Source organism: Oryzias melastigma, linkage group LG1 (assembly GCF_002922805.2).
Source record: "Oryzias melastigma strain HK-1 linkage group LG1, ASM292280v2, whole genome shotgun sequence".
Classification (NCBI taxonomy): domain Eukaryota; kingdom Metazoa; phylum Chordata; class Actinopteri; order Beloniformes; family Adrianichthyidae; genus Oryzias; species Oryzias melastigma.
Genome location: NC_050512.1, coordinates 7,844,761 through 7,860,634, shown reverse-complemented (window position 1 = coordinate 7,860,634; position 15,874 = coordinate 7,844,761). Strand labels below are relative to the sequence as shown.

The following is a 15,874-nucleotide window of genomic DNA, read 5'->3' as shown; positions in this document are numbered from 1 at the left end:
GTAGCAAAGTATGTATTCAGATTTTTTGTTCCAGTCTGCTTAATTTGCTTTGGATCGAGTCCTGAACCTTGTATTCAGACTGCCGTCAAGCAGACTTTTCTGTTCCAGACCAAAGCTTGTAAACATAACCACATGACTAAAGATCTCTTCACTCATTGGCCAGCAGCTCCAGGGGCGGGTCAAAACAAGAGAAAGATGGATGTGCTACAGTTTGCAAATACTTGTCCAGATTATCCACTTATTTAAACTTTATGTTTGGTTGTTCAGTTTTGAACGTCTGTATGAAGGTCAGGTGCAACACAAGCGCCGAGTATCACGTTAAAAGTTGCTTTAATGAGCTCACCACATTTCCATAAGTTGCTGTGTCTCATCGTTGTGGTGTTATGGCTTTGTTTTTAAGAGAATTCTGTTAAGGAACGACCACTTGGCTTTTGGGATGACGTCACAGCAGCAGTGAGTGTGTCGCGTAAAGAGAGAGATTTCAAGAAGCGTTTTTAGTTATGTCAAAATAAGCGTTCTAACAAATAAGGAGTTGGATCATTTATTCCAAATTGAAAACAGGACAATTGTTGCTTTACATTTGTCCTGTCGCTTCATTTCTACTCTGTTTACATCCCGTAATACCTAGGAATGATGGCCGTTTTGATCCAGTGATTCCGTTCTTGGACCGCTTTGTATTCAGACTGAGGAATCTCAAAGCGAACTGGAGCTCAGAGAGATTGGAAAAAAAAAAAAAAGAGACCACCTCGAAAGATGGATCAGAGAGCGGTTGGGTGTATTCAGACTGAAAAATCAGACTGAATGTATTGATCACAGCAACGTCAATAAACATTGGAGAATTAGCTAAAAGAGTCTTTGGTGAACTGGAAGAAGAAAGAATCAGGATTTTGGAGGAAGTTCTGTCCATGAAGATCTTCACTTCCTCGTCCAGCTGACATCCGGATCAGAACCATACAGCTGGACATTACTGATAATGATTGATATTTTTATGTAGCAGCGGTGAAGATTTACGCTAGCGAGACACAGAGCTATTATAATCAGATAGGGCTGATCGGGGGCGGGGCTACTTAGCTCAACTCCAAAAGCCACGCCCCCTCAGAGGAGATTCTGGAAACAGAGGCTTCAGATCAACATGAAAAATGGCTTGTTAAGACATTTAGATTGTGGGATTTTGGTTAAAAACGTGATAGCCCCAATTAAAAACTCTATGGGGAACTTTTTTTTCATAAGGGGACTTTAAAGATTCATGTGATCTTAAAGAAAACTGTCCAGTTTCTCTTGGTTTAAAATAGTAGCAGAAATATGAAGGAAGAAAGATGCAATCTGGGACCGGTAACCGCTCTGTCAAGATTTTTTCCTTCATTTTTGCTTTTGCTATTCACATATAGGAAATAAATCAATTTCACCCCCCCCCCCTTTTTTTAGGACTCCATGTGAACCAACACCAGGAGAGAAGGAGAAAAAAATGATAGACTTCAGTAGCTTCAATCGCTGCTGTTAAATGTTGAAGTGACATTAAATAAAATCTTTCAGGAACAAAGAATAAAAACAGAAAAGTTTATGATGAACTCATTTTATTTCAAAAGGCCAGGAGCACTGACAGAAGCCAATGAAATACATTTAGGTTGGACAGCTTTCCCCTGAAAAGATGACCCAGGCTCCTCTCAAACACAGAGGACACGCCGTGGATGTTCTAACCTCCGTAGTGCCACATGTGCAAACACTTTTATCAGATTCCGCTTTTATGGATCACAGTTGTTCACATTTTTTGAATAACTGAAGGCTGGACTACACAAAGAGAAAACAACATCCAGAAGAGGTTAGCCTTGGTTGACAAAAGACAAAGAGACCAAACACAGCAGCATGGAGCTCCACTGTGTCAGGAGGGCTGATGAATGACTGGAGAGTGCACGTTTGCACATGAATGCAGAAACACATGTCCATGTGGGCCGATATCTTTCAACAAGTGTGCACAACTTTAAGTACACAACACTTGTGAGTAATTGATGCACTTATCTACACATGACGGCACATATATATAAACCAAGACTGCCTCTGCATATGTGAGATCAGAGCAGATAAAAATAAAAGCTGGAGGATCAGTTTAAGGTTGAAAGATTGGAACTTTTATCCTTGTTTTATTTTGAAGGAGTACTCTACAATCCAGAATCTGGTCTCGGATTCAGATCTAAACCTCGTTTATGTTCTCAAAAACTAGATGCAAACATTTGAAACTAAATTTTTCTCTCTGCCTCCCTGAACACAAACCTTGAAGTGGTGAGCCACGTTTCTTCTTTTTCTCCGCCTCGTGGCCATCAAACAGAATACAGGTGGGCAGGATAGTCAGGTCTGTTATTGTTATATTTTTTTATTTATTTATTGAGCTTATTTACTTCTCCTCCTACCAAGTATTGTGTTTTTCCTTAGAAATAAAAATCCTTATAATCGATGCATTTGTGTCTTGAGTTTCTTTTCCCTTAATGCTCTAAACCCTCATAATTGGGGGTTTGTCCGGGATATCTTTTGTCCGTGCCAGTTGCATTAAACACATTTTTCTTTCAGCATTTATTTTATTCTCTGCTACCATGATCACAAGGTTTGTATCGTCATGATGTTTCAGATTGTGTCAAAAGAATAAATCCAGTGGAGGATTTCTTTTTAATCAGATGATCTGTTCCTCCTCTGCACATCTGAGGTCCAGACCACTGACGGGGGAGTGGGGGGTGCTGGTCAGAGCCCTGACAGCGAGGTGTCTGGTGCATTTTCCACTGAGGTCAGCATGGTTGTAGTTCCTGTGCAGACAGACAGTAGCTGGCAGGGGTTGGTGGGGTGGTGCAAGTCTGCAGCTGTATGGGGGGGTGGTGAGTCGGTGTGGTGAGGACAAATCTTCAGGAAGATGAAGACGAACACGGAACCATGAAAGAAAAGCATCATAAGAAAACTATTAGAAAGTCAGTTTGGAAAATAGTTTGAACAAAACATCCAGAAGAAACATGGATGGGACGTCTGACTGAAACAGAGACATCAGCCGGATTCTGGATCATCTACAGACGCTTAATGCTACAGCTGATTGTCCAAATATGTCTTCTGCCAAAAATATCTGCACCTATTTCTATATAATTCTAGTGTATACTTTGTACATTGAGATTTTATTATGTATACTTTGTAAGCTGCTGAAAACTTAATTTCCCCCAGGGTGCCGTCCCAAAGGGATCAATAAAGCTAAGTCTAAGGACACCGCCGCGGAGAAAAGCAGCTTTGTGCCGCGGCGCTCTCATCATGAACGCTCCACGTTAGTAATATTGGTTATATCGGAGCAAAGCAGGAAAGAAAAGCTGCTTTGTTCCGTGTCAGAATCAGGTGATACACACTGATCGTGTAAACGGTAGAAGATGTATGGGAAGCCAAAAAGCCTGTTATTCAGGTGTCACTGCCACATTATTGGTGTTTTAGGGTTAACTACGGTGGTCCTTAAGGTAAAATTCATCAACGCAAAACATTATAAAGATCTCAATGACGATTAAAAAGAAAAAACAAATAAAAAAACAACATCAAGTTCTAGAAATCAAAACAAAATTCCACAAACTAGAACAATTCCAAAAAAATGGAAAAGGAAAAGTTTCAAAAAACAAAAGTACATTTGAAAAATTTTAATGAGTGGCTCTGTATTGATCACAAAACATTTAAAAGTTGTTTTTTTTTTTTTTGAAGTTTCAGCTCTGTGAAGCATTTTAAAGTTTTAAAGTTGATGTGAAGTAATCCTACACTGATATCTCATTAAATCTCTGATCACTCTCTCACTAACTTACAGCCCCTCACACCCCCAAGCTAACACTAGAGTGCAACAAAGATAGTGAGCAATATCGTAGTTATTCAGATGTACAGTTCCGATCCAGATTCCAGCTCAGACCAGGAAAACAAAGACGTAGATGGATCTATTTGTCTACAAGTGGATGTATCAGAATGGAACAGAGAAGGAAGACTTAGATTCCACCCGTTTCACGTGCTGTCACATTTTTATTAAATGTAACAGCATGGAAGTAATGGTGAAAACAGCCGTCACTCAGAGGCAGCTGCCACAGCTCGCTGGACAGGGAGAATCTCTGAATGAGCTCATGGATCCAAACATGACGTAATTACTGAAGCCTTTGTAGAACTCTTTAAAATAAATAAATCTGATTTCTTAACATCATTCATGTTTTTCATGCATTTGAAATGACATCTACAAAGACTCCGCTGCATGTAGTGACCAGTCTAGAAACATTTGGTGGTAACTCTTCCCTCACACTTCTGGGGCATCAATCTTTTGAACACATTTGTAGAAAGTATCAAGCAGCAAACTCACCGCACGTAAAAATAACGACATAAATTTGATGCGTGAATCGCGTTTGGTGTGAACACAAAATTGCACTGGCCCACAAAGCAGCAGCTGTTTAAATTTGAAAGTGTCCAGACCATGAAAAATTCTACTTTTTGAGCTTTTAAGAGTATTATACTGTCACTATAAAGAACCTCAAAGTGTTTTTTGATCCATTTACGCATTTCTGGGTAATCCTCTAAAAACTGCGCTTTCAACAGCAGCCCCTCCCATACCCACCAAAATGAGCGGGATCTCACGATCTGACATCACAACGTGAGACCGCCCCTTTCAGGAAGAGTCTGCTCTGACAGCACCGCCCCCAGGCTAACACAAGCACTTTCTCTACAAAGTTAACCGCTCAAGCTAGTGGTGATCAGCTAGCTTTGCGACTACACCCCCCAAACGTATTAGACAGGAGTTATCAGGAAGACGGCAGGAGAAAGGGAGCAGACTATTTCCTGGCGAAAAAAGCGAGCGACGAATTGAGAGAACTGATTTAAACGTGGATTATTGAACAACGGCAGAAAGGTAAATGGATCTGCATAAAAAAACAAAGAGGATTTTTGATACAGAGATGATATATCATCATTTCAACAAATCCTGAAATGTTCATCTGGTGGTGTCTACGTTTTTGGACCAAATTTCACAACAAAATGAACCCATTAGCCATCACCACTCTGTCTGTGCCAAATTTGGGGAGGAAATGCCGGAGCTTCACTGTAAATGGGCCTATATCAATATAAAAAATAATAATATTCAAACATTTTTCATGGGTGACACGCCAGATTTCAGAGGACGCCATGAAGTGGGTGGAACCCTCAGGGAGTTAAAGGCGGAGCCTCAGAGAGTGAGCCAAAAATAGTTAGCAAAAATAACTAATATTTCATAAATATTTTTTTTTTAGTGTTCCAAAGGTAACATATGATGATATACATGGATATAGTTTACACTGAAAGACTTAAGAAAATAATGGTATGGCCCCTTTAAGACCTAACTCATTGAGGGAGTTCATGAGACCCCCCATATCAGCTCCTCACACAGATACCTGGCTGTTCTGGGGGTGGCGGTGCATCTCATTCTGGGGGGAGAGCAGGATACAGTCCTGAGCTGTGCTCTTCTCTGTTCGGGGGACACTGGGATCACCATCTTCCACACCGCTGACGGTGCACCGCAGACTCCTTACACACAGCACCTGCAGGCCACAACAAAACAGATTATCTGGTGACAAAAGAAAGAGTGGCATTAACCAGACCTAAAGATGAGCAGTTTCTGTACTAAACAAGGGCTCAAGTGGAACGGTGAGGAGCAGAGGTGAAGATGATGGAGACCTCAGGTTCACCAGTCCAGAACAACAGAGTGTGAGAAAGAACTGAAGAGGGTGCAGAAAGGTTTGGTCCCCATTTTCTTTTACTGCATCACTTAAGTTGAAGCATCTTTCCAAGATTGTAGCACCAAGACTCACAAATTTAGATCCAAGACTAAAGTCTATATTTCTAGTTTGTGGCCAGAACCCACAAATATAACTCCCATTAAGGCCCAGTCAAGTCAAACTGACAAACATTCCAAATAGAAAACTACTGAGAGCCAAATCACAAACTTCATCATGTCAGATGATTTCTGCTCCTGCAATGTCCAACTGCAAAATATTTACACAAAAGAGAAAGACAGATGGCTGCAGCATACTCTCAAGAAAATGTTCTAAACTGGTCCACCTGCAAGGAGGAGAGAAGGTCAGTAATGATGCCGGAATGGTCACGAAAACGTATCCACAGACATTGACTGTGGATAGAGGCTGTGAGAAATGGACCAATGCTGTGGTAAGTGACCTGCTGGGTTAATCTGAAGCCAACTGTCATCCATGTGACCATTTTAATAAGTATTTGATTCCGTGTTGATTTCGTAGGTTTGCCCACATAAGCAGAAACTGAGTCTGTCATAACAGTGGCGGGCCGTCAGGGCCTGCAAGGCCTTCTCTGCTGGCCTAAAAATATCTGAATCACAGACTGATATTAATTATTATTTATTTCCGTGAATACGTATTCTATAATTCCAAATGCTCTGTCTTCGTCCTTTCATTGCTGTCTCCCTGGCTGCGCTGCTTCCAGACGTGTATTTTCCTATTTAAGCATTAACCAATCACATTGCAGCACCATTTGTTGCTAGGGTCAAAGAAATCTGCCCGGAGGCCTTCACAATCAGTTCTGCGGGCCCTGTAGCATAAAATAATTGTCGACCAAACTGTTGCTTCAACCAATCAGATCTGGAGGAGACCACGTGCTAGGCCAGCTAGAAGGCCCACGGAAACGTCAGGATTTTCACGAGCTTTGATTGGACAGCTCGCAGCTCGCTCTGGTTCTGCTGACGGACACAGGTGCCGAGGAGCGGCGTGTCAGGTTTGAAGATGTTACCAGTGGAAAGCGTCTGATCGTCTGATTTTTGGTGGAAAATGAATGTCTGGGTAAAGTTGTGGCACAGTTTTGTCTGGCACGGGTAAAGGAGTTCCGTGACTCCATTGAGCGGGAGTGAAGCTGAAATCTACGAGGCTCCTGAACGCACCGCGGGCGCGTGCAGCGCAAAATCCTCGCGCAAATATTATTTTCCAGACACAGACCTTGATCGATCACAAAAACTGATGTTTGTCTCCCTCCTCGACCACAAGAGGCTTCAGGAATACCAGAACATTTCCCGCATGCAGCCTTTTCCAGCTTATCACAGCCACGGAACACTTTCCATCTGTGAAACACACGGATTCTGCACGACAGAGTGATTGAAATCTTCTTGAGGATAGAAAGGATGGATTTTGTGTTTAAATAATCTGGATTTTTGGTGAGTAAAATTTTGCTATCTCCCTACATAATATTGAAATTTTATCAGGTTATTTTTTATGCTTTTGGTGTGTGTGTGGCAGTTGTACCTGCACTAGAAGTTTTATTGCCATAAAATAGTTAATGAGGGTTCGGTTGATTCGGATGGAGCACTACTGAAGGCCTAGGTGTGAAATGCACGGCCCGCCACTGCATTATAATGATAGTTTTATTTGAACCGTGATATAGAAAACCACAAAGAAAATCAAGAAATTGACCAAAGAATTTATATAAATTTGTTGGCATTTCCTCTTGCTGGAAAGACTTAGTACTTTGTGGCAAAACCAGTTTTATCTTCACAGAGGTCAAATGTTTTTTTATCAGGTTTCTGTACATATCAGGAGGAATTTTGGTCCACTCTTCTTAGCAAATGAGTTCTAAATCAAGAATATTTAATGAATGTCGCATGGCAGTTCTGAGCTTCAGCTCTCTCCATAACTTTTCTTGAGGATTGGGATCTAGAATCTGGCTGGACCACTCCATGACCTTGATATCTTCTTCTTCAGCCATTCTTTGGTTGCCATGGCTGTATGTGTCACAGGGTGGATTTTAATTTTCTTATATGTATTTTATTTGGGTTTTTAATGTTCTGGCTCTGCTAAAACTGACTGAGGGCCAGTGAATGCCCCACCAATGAACTGATGAGCAACAGGTGTGGGGCAAGGTGGCTCTCAATGTTGGACGGTTTAAAAGGACTAGCAGCAGAGCCAGACAGGAGGAAGGACGCCAGGCACAGGACTGACACGGAGGACAGAGGGGAGCTGCTGGGGGGGGACCCAGGCAGCTGGGTCTGCAAGCGCCAGCTGCGGCGTGGGTGCCTGTGGATCCCTTGCAAAGACTCCGGCCTACAGTGGGGATTCAGGTGCCGGCGGTGGAGGACTGCAGCAAAAAGCCTTCCCAGGGAGCAGCGGGCAGCGAGGTGGAGAGGGGCGCACTGAAGACCAGCAGCAGAGGGGTGTGGTTGCGACCCACCCCTCTCTGAGCTAAGTACCCTCTCTGTCTCCCCTTTTTAACTATCCGAGGAGACCTTTCCGAACCCATTTTAGATCATTTTATTGCATGTTTTGGGTTTTAATTGACTTTTATCTTGTTTTTTATTTGGTTTTATGTGTTTTGGACTGTGTGCTCCTTGGACCAGGATGTCAGCGTGGACCATTTGTGCCTGGACGCTTTTTATTGACTCTTCTCCTTTCTTTTTTTAATCTTTTAATTAATTTTTTTAAAACCCTGTGGACAAAATAAACTTTCATTCCCCTGAATTGGTCGAACCTGGTTGTCCTGACTCCTGCACGGCATCCGATCTCTCAAAGAGTAGGAACCTACCACTCGTGACATGTTTTGGGTCATTGTCCTGTTGGAAGACCCAGCCACCACACATTTTAACCTCCCTGGTGAGGAGAAAGAGGTTCTCACTCAGGATTGACAGTAAATGACTATCCATCCCTCTATGCTCATGGTGAAGTAACCTTTTTTTTTTAGTTTTTTTTTTTTTTTACTAAACTTAAAGCACAAATACCGGTTCCCCATTAGATCGGTACAGTCACAGTTCCACCTATGCACACATGAATTCATACACTGATGGCAGGTCTACTGCAACACAATATCCCAACTTTAACAACCGGATCAATATGGGCCCAAGGTCATTTTGGCAAGACCAGATTTTCCAATCTTCTGAGGCTGACCACTTTGCCTCTGCACCACAGTCCCCCCACAGAAGTAGTAAAAGTTGTTCAAAATCCGTCCATCCATTTTCTGAACCTGATTAATCCTTTTGGGGGCCAAGAGGTTGCTAGAGCCTATCCCTGCTACTGTTGGGTAAAGGCAAGGTACCGTACACCTCAAACAGGTTCCCAGTCTGTCACAGATCAGCAAAAGTTTATAATTTATTACAAACGATGACACACTTAAAACATGTCATGGATAAAGATAAAGACTTAAAAAGCAAATTTTATATCTAACCTGTTTAAAAATGGAAGCTATCTGTGATATTCTAATAAAGTGATTAAAGGAATGAGTGAAACATATTTAATGACCAATTATCCGTCTATTCATTTCTGTATGCAACTGAGTTTATGTAACTACAGAAAGAATAAACATGTTTCAGAATAATATTACGGTGGAAATGTAACTAAGTAAATATTGCTTAGTAAATATAAATGAGTATATGTGAATAAAAGTAACTAGTTACCATCCACCTCAGATGTGTTGTAGATATAAGAATAAGGCCTAAAAATGATTGAATTCATTTGCCCCATTGAACCCGTCACAGAGTCACATCTCCCCCTGAAACATGTCAAACTTTGTGGGTTCAGTCTCAGCGTTGTGAACATGTCCTAGCCTTTGTTACAGACTCCTGAGAGGTGTTTTTGTTCATCTTTATGTGGTGCAGATGAATAGAAGGAATGCTTTTCTCTAAACAGCCTGAAGGACAGCAGCACAATGAAGGAGATGAAGATGATGTTCGTCTTCACTCTGCTGCTGCTTGAGTGGATTTAGAGGGATGTGTTATACGAAGTCAAGCTTCATCAATGTTTCCCCATGTTTCTCTGGTGCCTGGATTAGACATGATGTCAGTTCTCTATGTCCCAATAGTAGCCAGGAGAGGCTTTGGCAGCCCCAAGGGACGAAAAATGGATGGTTCGGCTTCCTCCCATCCACCCAAAAACATGCTTCTTAGGTTAATTGGTTACTCTAAAGTATCTCTAGCTGTGAATGTGTGTGATTGTGGCCCTGTGACAAACTGGTGACCTGTCCAGGGTGAACCCTGCCTTCACCAAAGAGTGGGTTAGGGCAAGGTTGGGACGAGGTTAGGCTCCAGCATCCTCGCAACCCCGAAAGAGACAAATGGGTTCAGAAAATGAATGAATGATTGATGACCTTCCTTTGTGAACAGTGTCTTATTTTGAAAGGAACTCAAGTGTACCTTTGTAATGTATAATTTCACAGACATGTAAATGGTGTTATTATTGTTACTCTTAATCATAAAAACACAAACATATATACACATAATACATGACATTGAATCCATTTAATGTAAAGATTCTGGAAAAGTATTTAATTGATTGCTTGAAATGGAGTGGGAAGAAGTGAATTTATATAATCTCTTTTAAAGATGTACTTAACTTTTTATCTATGAATAGTTTTCATAATTACTTTTATAACTTCTAATTAAAGTAGCTTATAGTTTAATCGTCCAATACCAATGGAATCATTCAACAATTCCATAAGTATTGGTAATATCAAAAAACTAAAATGAAGTGTTCATTGATTATTTTAAGTTCTCCCAGAAATCATTATTAACAGTAACAGATCAAGTATTAAAAATCGAGTGATTGCAATAAAGTTGATTAAAAGAATTGTTAAATTGAAGGAAAATTGATCATTAAATATATTATGATCAGAAAAGATTCTTGCATTCATTATATTTTGTTGTTGTTGTTGTCAAAGTCATTCTCCTTGTCACAGCTGAACCAACTTTTAGACGTGGCGATGCGGTTAAATGAAAGCTCCATATTCTGAAGTCGTTCCATTACGGCTCCAAGGTCGGTATTCATTGTTCTCCTGTTAAACTGACAGTGATCATTCTGGGTAACCAGAGTTTTTAAAGTTCTGTCACATGTACAGATGGTGTTCATCAAGATCTTTTCCTCCTGAAAGCTGTGATCAGTAAATAAATAATAAATTAATAAACTGAGGTCAAGTCGTCTGCAGATCAGAACTCTCTGTTTCAAGAGATTATAAACATCTAAGTTGCCTTACCAATTGTCCTTTAGTGTATACTTGACTCCTCTACATTTCTATATTTCTTTTGCTCAGACCTCAGTGACCAAACAATTCTCAAAGTCTTCCATGTTGTTGATTACTATAACTTTGACCAGCTCTGACGGTCCGTTAAGTTTGATGAATAATTTATAGTTTTCATTTTATCAGATTCTTCAAAGGCTGGGCTTTTCTAGCAATTTCTGCATTCCTCCTGATTAGATGGTTGTTCATAAAAACTGAAGATCCCTTCATTTTCTTTCCTTGCTTGGATAAATCTAGAATGGGTTTTTGATTCACAGACATCAAGATGACCACTGGATTATGTCTCCCTTTTCCTGGGGAGAGGCTGACAGGTCTAAATGTTACTTTGAGAGAAATCCCTTCAGACTTCAGACAACTCTTGTTCATTCTGGGCTCTAAATCTTCTATTTCTTCAGCTAGCTCCGCAACTCGTATGTTAAGCTCCAGAAACAACTTCTGTTGAAACTACTGACATAAATGGAGATGGACAAAACAAGTCTGTTACCTCGGGTTAATGTGAAATGAAGGCAATTCAGACGCCATTTTTCTGCGGTACGGATATCAACCGATTTCGCCATTTTGGGACCAAACGACATTAGCGAGCAGTGATTGATGCGAGAATCTGTGAAATGCTTCAAACCTTTGAGGTGGAGCATCACATGCTCTTATTGATGCATCTGATTGAATAACTTAAATGATGTCCGGAGCCAACAACCTCGAAAGGGATATCAATCATCTTTTGTGAAACACTTCTGATCATTCCTTCAGAGGAACTCTGGTGATGTGAAGATAAAACGTAAAGACAGACAGAAGTCACAAGCTCTCTTCTATCTCACAGTTCATTCATGTGAGTAAGCTTCAGACCAGACAGGTTGACATACTAAGTCACTAGGGTATCGGGGTGGGAGCTATCCAGCATTGGGAAATGGCTAACCCTGAGTTTATGACTGAACTTAGTCAAGATTTCCACTTAGTTCACTTTTTAGAACAAGTCCTTGAAAAAAAAAACATCCCAAAATATAAAAAAACTCAAACAAAATACAAACAAAATGAAAATCACAATGTGTGGAGTTTTTCTGGAGTTATACAAGCTTAGATTCTTTCTCCATTTTTAGTTTAGTTGCTCATGGAGGACAAACCACTTTAGAAATGTTTTATATTCATCTTTCTTGAACAGCATTCACTCTTAGCCAGCCCATAATATTTCTCCTCGGCTCCTCAAGGCAGAGTTTGGAAGGTTTAAGGAGAATCTGAAGTGCTCAGAGATGTTTTGTTTCTGTTCGTTGATTTGTTTTTGTTGCTCACATGGAAATTATAGTTTAAAGGCAAAAGTTCAGGTTGTGTCTCATGATGGACACACACATCTGATGTTCAGATCATTGAGAGGATGTGCCACTGAGAGGACAGCCTACCTTCTCCATACACACATATCCATCAGGCACTGTGGGGCTAAAAAATGTGGAGAAATATTTTGTCATTTTAGTAATTTCTGAAATCAGACCCACAAAAATATGAAGCTGATGGTTTATTTTTGTTTGTTTTTTACATGCATCTTTTAGTTTATGAAACGGTTCTTCTCTTGAACTCCCCCCGGTCAGATCTGAATCAAACCTCTGATGAACTTCAACAACATTTTAGTTTGTTAGTTCAAGCATGCTGGTGAGAAAAAGCCACAAGAAGGAGTATGTGTTAAGAGAAGAGCAGAAAGTCTGGAGGGTTTGAAAATGTTTGCAATTAAAATAGTGAAATCACTGCAAAGACACCTTCAGTTTTTTTCTTCAGTGCTCGTTTCTACCATTTTGAGTGCTGACGGAGGAAGAACAATCTCTTTCTGTCGCTCCTCTCGTAGTTTTCAAGGCTTTTCTTTTGAAGCTCTGATGTTTCTGCAAATAATGTGTCTTTTAATTTGCTTTGTTTCATCTCAGTTCTATTGTTTTCACACGTTCAGTTTTAATGCTTGTCCCTGCCCCCGCCCCGACCCCGTCCACTGCCTCCACCTCACTAGTTTCGTTTGATAATTTTCCACTTCTATCTTCAGTCAATCGTCAGGTGATCAGTTATTGTTTTTATAGGGGTTTTGAACTTTGAGATTATTCATCAATCCATTGTTCTATATCCATCCTCTTCCGCTAGCCCAGGTCCCAGGGGCAGAAGCTTCACCATGAAGGTTATTCAACACTTTTCTATCATCTGAGAATTTTATACCTTGTTCTTAACAAACTGATGAATGCATTGTTACATAACCCACATTGAAACCAGTCAGGGAAAGTTTCAAGGACCAAATCAGTACTTTTCCACTGAAAAACAAAGCCGTGAATTACCTTGCTGACAGGAGCAGGAACATGGACACTGACCACTCAAGCCACAGGTATGATGAAGATGACCATTTAAGCCATGGGTGCCCAAAGTGGGGCCCACGGACCAAATTTGGCCCACCAAGGGTTATCTTTTGGCCCGCCAATTAATGGCTGCAGAAGCCGTGGAGTGTTTAGTTCAAATCTCTTATCCCTTTCCCATTGACTCTCCATAACAGGGGTCTCAAACTTACAGAGACCCATAATACATAATACCATAAAACGAGTCTGATCCAACTTTTAATACAAGGGACTTAATTCCACATGAGTTTTTTGGTCACTTTCTTCCTCGTCAAAGAACACAGAGGTTAGCAGATACAACCTCACCAGCCACTTCCTCCACCTCCTCCAAGAGAACCACAAGGCGTTCCCAGTCGGGAGACATGGGCCCAATCTGAATTCTTCCTACCCCTTTATTTGGCCCTCCAAACAGAGAGTTATGAAAAAAACAGTCTCATAATTCGGACGTCACTTTTGTTTGATGATGTCACCAAAAATTGCTAGTCCGCTAGCGCGTAGCTTCGAGCGCTTAAATATAACAGCGGTTTTATGACTTAAAAGGTCATGCTACAACAAAAAGTCATTACGTACATTTAAATGTAAACGTCTGTGCTTCAGAGCACACATGAAGAAAAGAGCTTCTCAGCACAACGCGGTTTACCCCCGCGATGGAGGACTATGTATCCCTCCCACTTGGAGGGTCGGATTTAAAAAAAATAAAAAATCCAGACACACTTGCACTTAAAATTCCCCTTCAAATGGAGGGGAATGGAGACGGGATGAATTCGGACTAGGCTGTAGTCTCTCCAGCGTGTCCTGGGCCTTCCCCGGGCATCCAGACCAGATGTCTGAGCCACTCCAGCTGGCTCCTCTCACTGTGGAGGATCAGTATCTCTAGTTTAAGCTTATTTCGGATGACTGAGCTCTTCACCTCATCTCCAAGGGAGCGCCCAGCCACTCTGCAGAGGAAACCCGCTCAGACTCTTTTTTTTATAATTGTTAACCAAAAAAACAAAACTTTTCTAGACTCTCTGCCTGCCTCCTACTGTTTCACCGTCAGTTTTGGACCAACCTTTCTGAAGCTCTGTTTGAAGTTGTCCGACAGGAACCCATACAGCAGCGGGTTGGCGCATGAGTTGGCATAGGACAGGATCACAGCAAAGAAGTAGATCCCTGCAGTGCTGCTGGACTCAGGTATGATGACCACCAGGTTGACCATGTTGATGATGAAGAACGGCAACCAGCAGAGCACAAACACCACCACAATCACCACCACCATCCGGGTCACCTTCCGCTCTGAACGGCGGCGCTTAGCAAAGCCAACCCGCGCCCCAGAGGATTTCACCTAAAGATGATGGTGAGAGGAACATGCCAGTTTGAAGTCCAAGAACAACTTGATTCTTCATCTGATTTGCTGCTTTCTCACCTTCACGATTATTAGCAAGTAACAGAGGCAGATGATGAGCAGGGGCCCGAAGAAGCCCACTGTAGAGGTGTAGATGATGAAGGCTGTCGACCACACATCTTTTGGCTCCGGCCAGATCATGTTACAGGAGTTGAAGGTGTCCTAAAGAAGTGTGAGAGACCGAGAAATACAGCTGCAACAGAATCTGTCCCTAGACAGCCAAGATCTGGAGTGAAAAAGCTTTTCTGCATCGGTCTACACCACGACTGCAGTAGACACTTGCTCAGATAGATAGCAAAAGGTGGAAACGGGAACTTTGCCATGTCATGAAATGAAGGCTAGAGGGCGCAAACTAGATTAAAGCGAAGACACGTTCTCACCAATTAAATTCTTACTTTGTTGTCTGCCCTGTGACAAACTCATTAAGAAATACACAAAATACAAATAATAAAGGTTGTAATTAAAAAATAAACACACAAAATAGATTACAACAACTGAGAATGCAATAATTTAACTAGAAAAGTTGCATTACCTGTGATAATGCTAGAGTGAAGGATTTTGCTGAAGAAATTTACTGTAATTGATTAAGGCATTTGCTGATAATGCTAAAGCTATAAGCATATTGCTAAAGTTGCTAAATGAACCTAAGTTGCAGAAAGTGCACAAAGAATTTGAAGAATTTCTTCAAAAATAAAAAATAAAAAGAATTTAAAAATGCATAAAAAGTATGTACTCAGAATTAGCCCCAAACTTCAACAGATTCCAAAGTAGCAAAAAAAAAAATAAAAAAGAGCATTTGGCTAAAATTTTAGCTTCACTTCAAAAGCCCCAAGAATCATTAGTATCTGTCAAATTAGTCACAAAAAAGATAGCACAGTGCTAAAATACTAGCTTAACTCCTAATTAGCTTTAAATCCTCAGTATATGCCAAAATAACGATCACATTGCTAAGATGCTAGCTTAGCTTTGAATTAGCCTTATAAACCTCAGTATATGCTCAAAAAGCTAACACGTTGCTAAAATATTAGCTTAACTCAGAAATAGCCCCAAAAACCTCATTATATGCCACATTAGCCAAAAATGTTATCATGGTGCTAAAATATTAACT

General features: G+C 40.9%; 1 protein-coding gene across 1 annotated transcript in view; it reads right to left on the bottom strand.

Annotated features, from left to right (window-relative positions):
• Positions 1-2,363: 2,363 nt before the first annotated feature.
• Positions 2,364-15,874, bottom strand: part of LOC112137478 (somatostatin-like receptor F_48D10.1) — a 15,650-nt gene continuing 2,139 nt past the window's right edge. Inside the window, exons 2-5 of the mRNA XM_024259815.2 lie at positions 14,788-14,928; positions 14,434-14,706; positions 5,406-5,552; positions 2,364-2,886 (exon numbers count right to left, since the gene is read on the bottom strand). Of these exons, the coding sequence (XP_024115583.1) occupies positions 2,731-2,886; positions 5,406-5,552; positions 14,434-14,706; positions 14,788-14,928 (717 nt within the window). The 3' untranslated portion in view covers positions 2,364-2,730. The remainder of the gene's footprint in view (positions 2,887-5,405; positions 5,553-14,433; positions 14,707-14,787; positions 14,929-15,874) is intronic.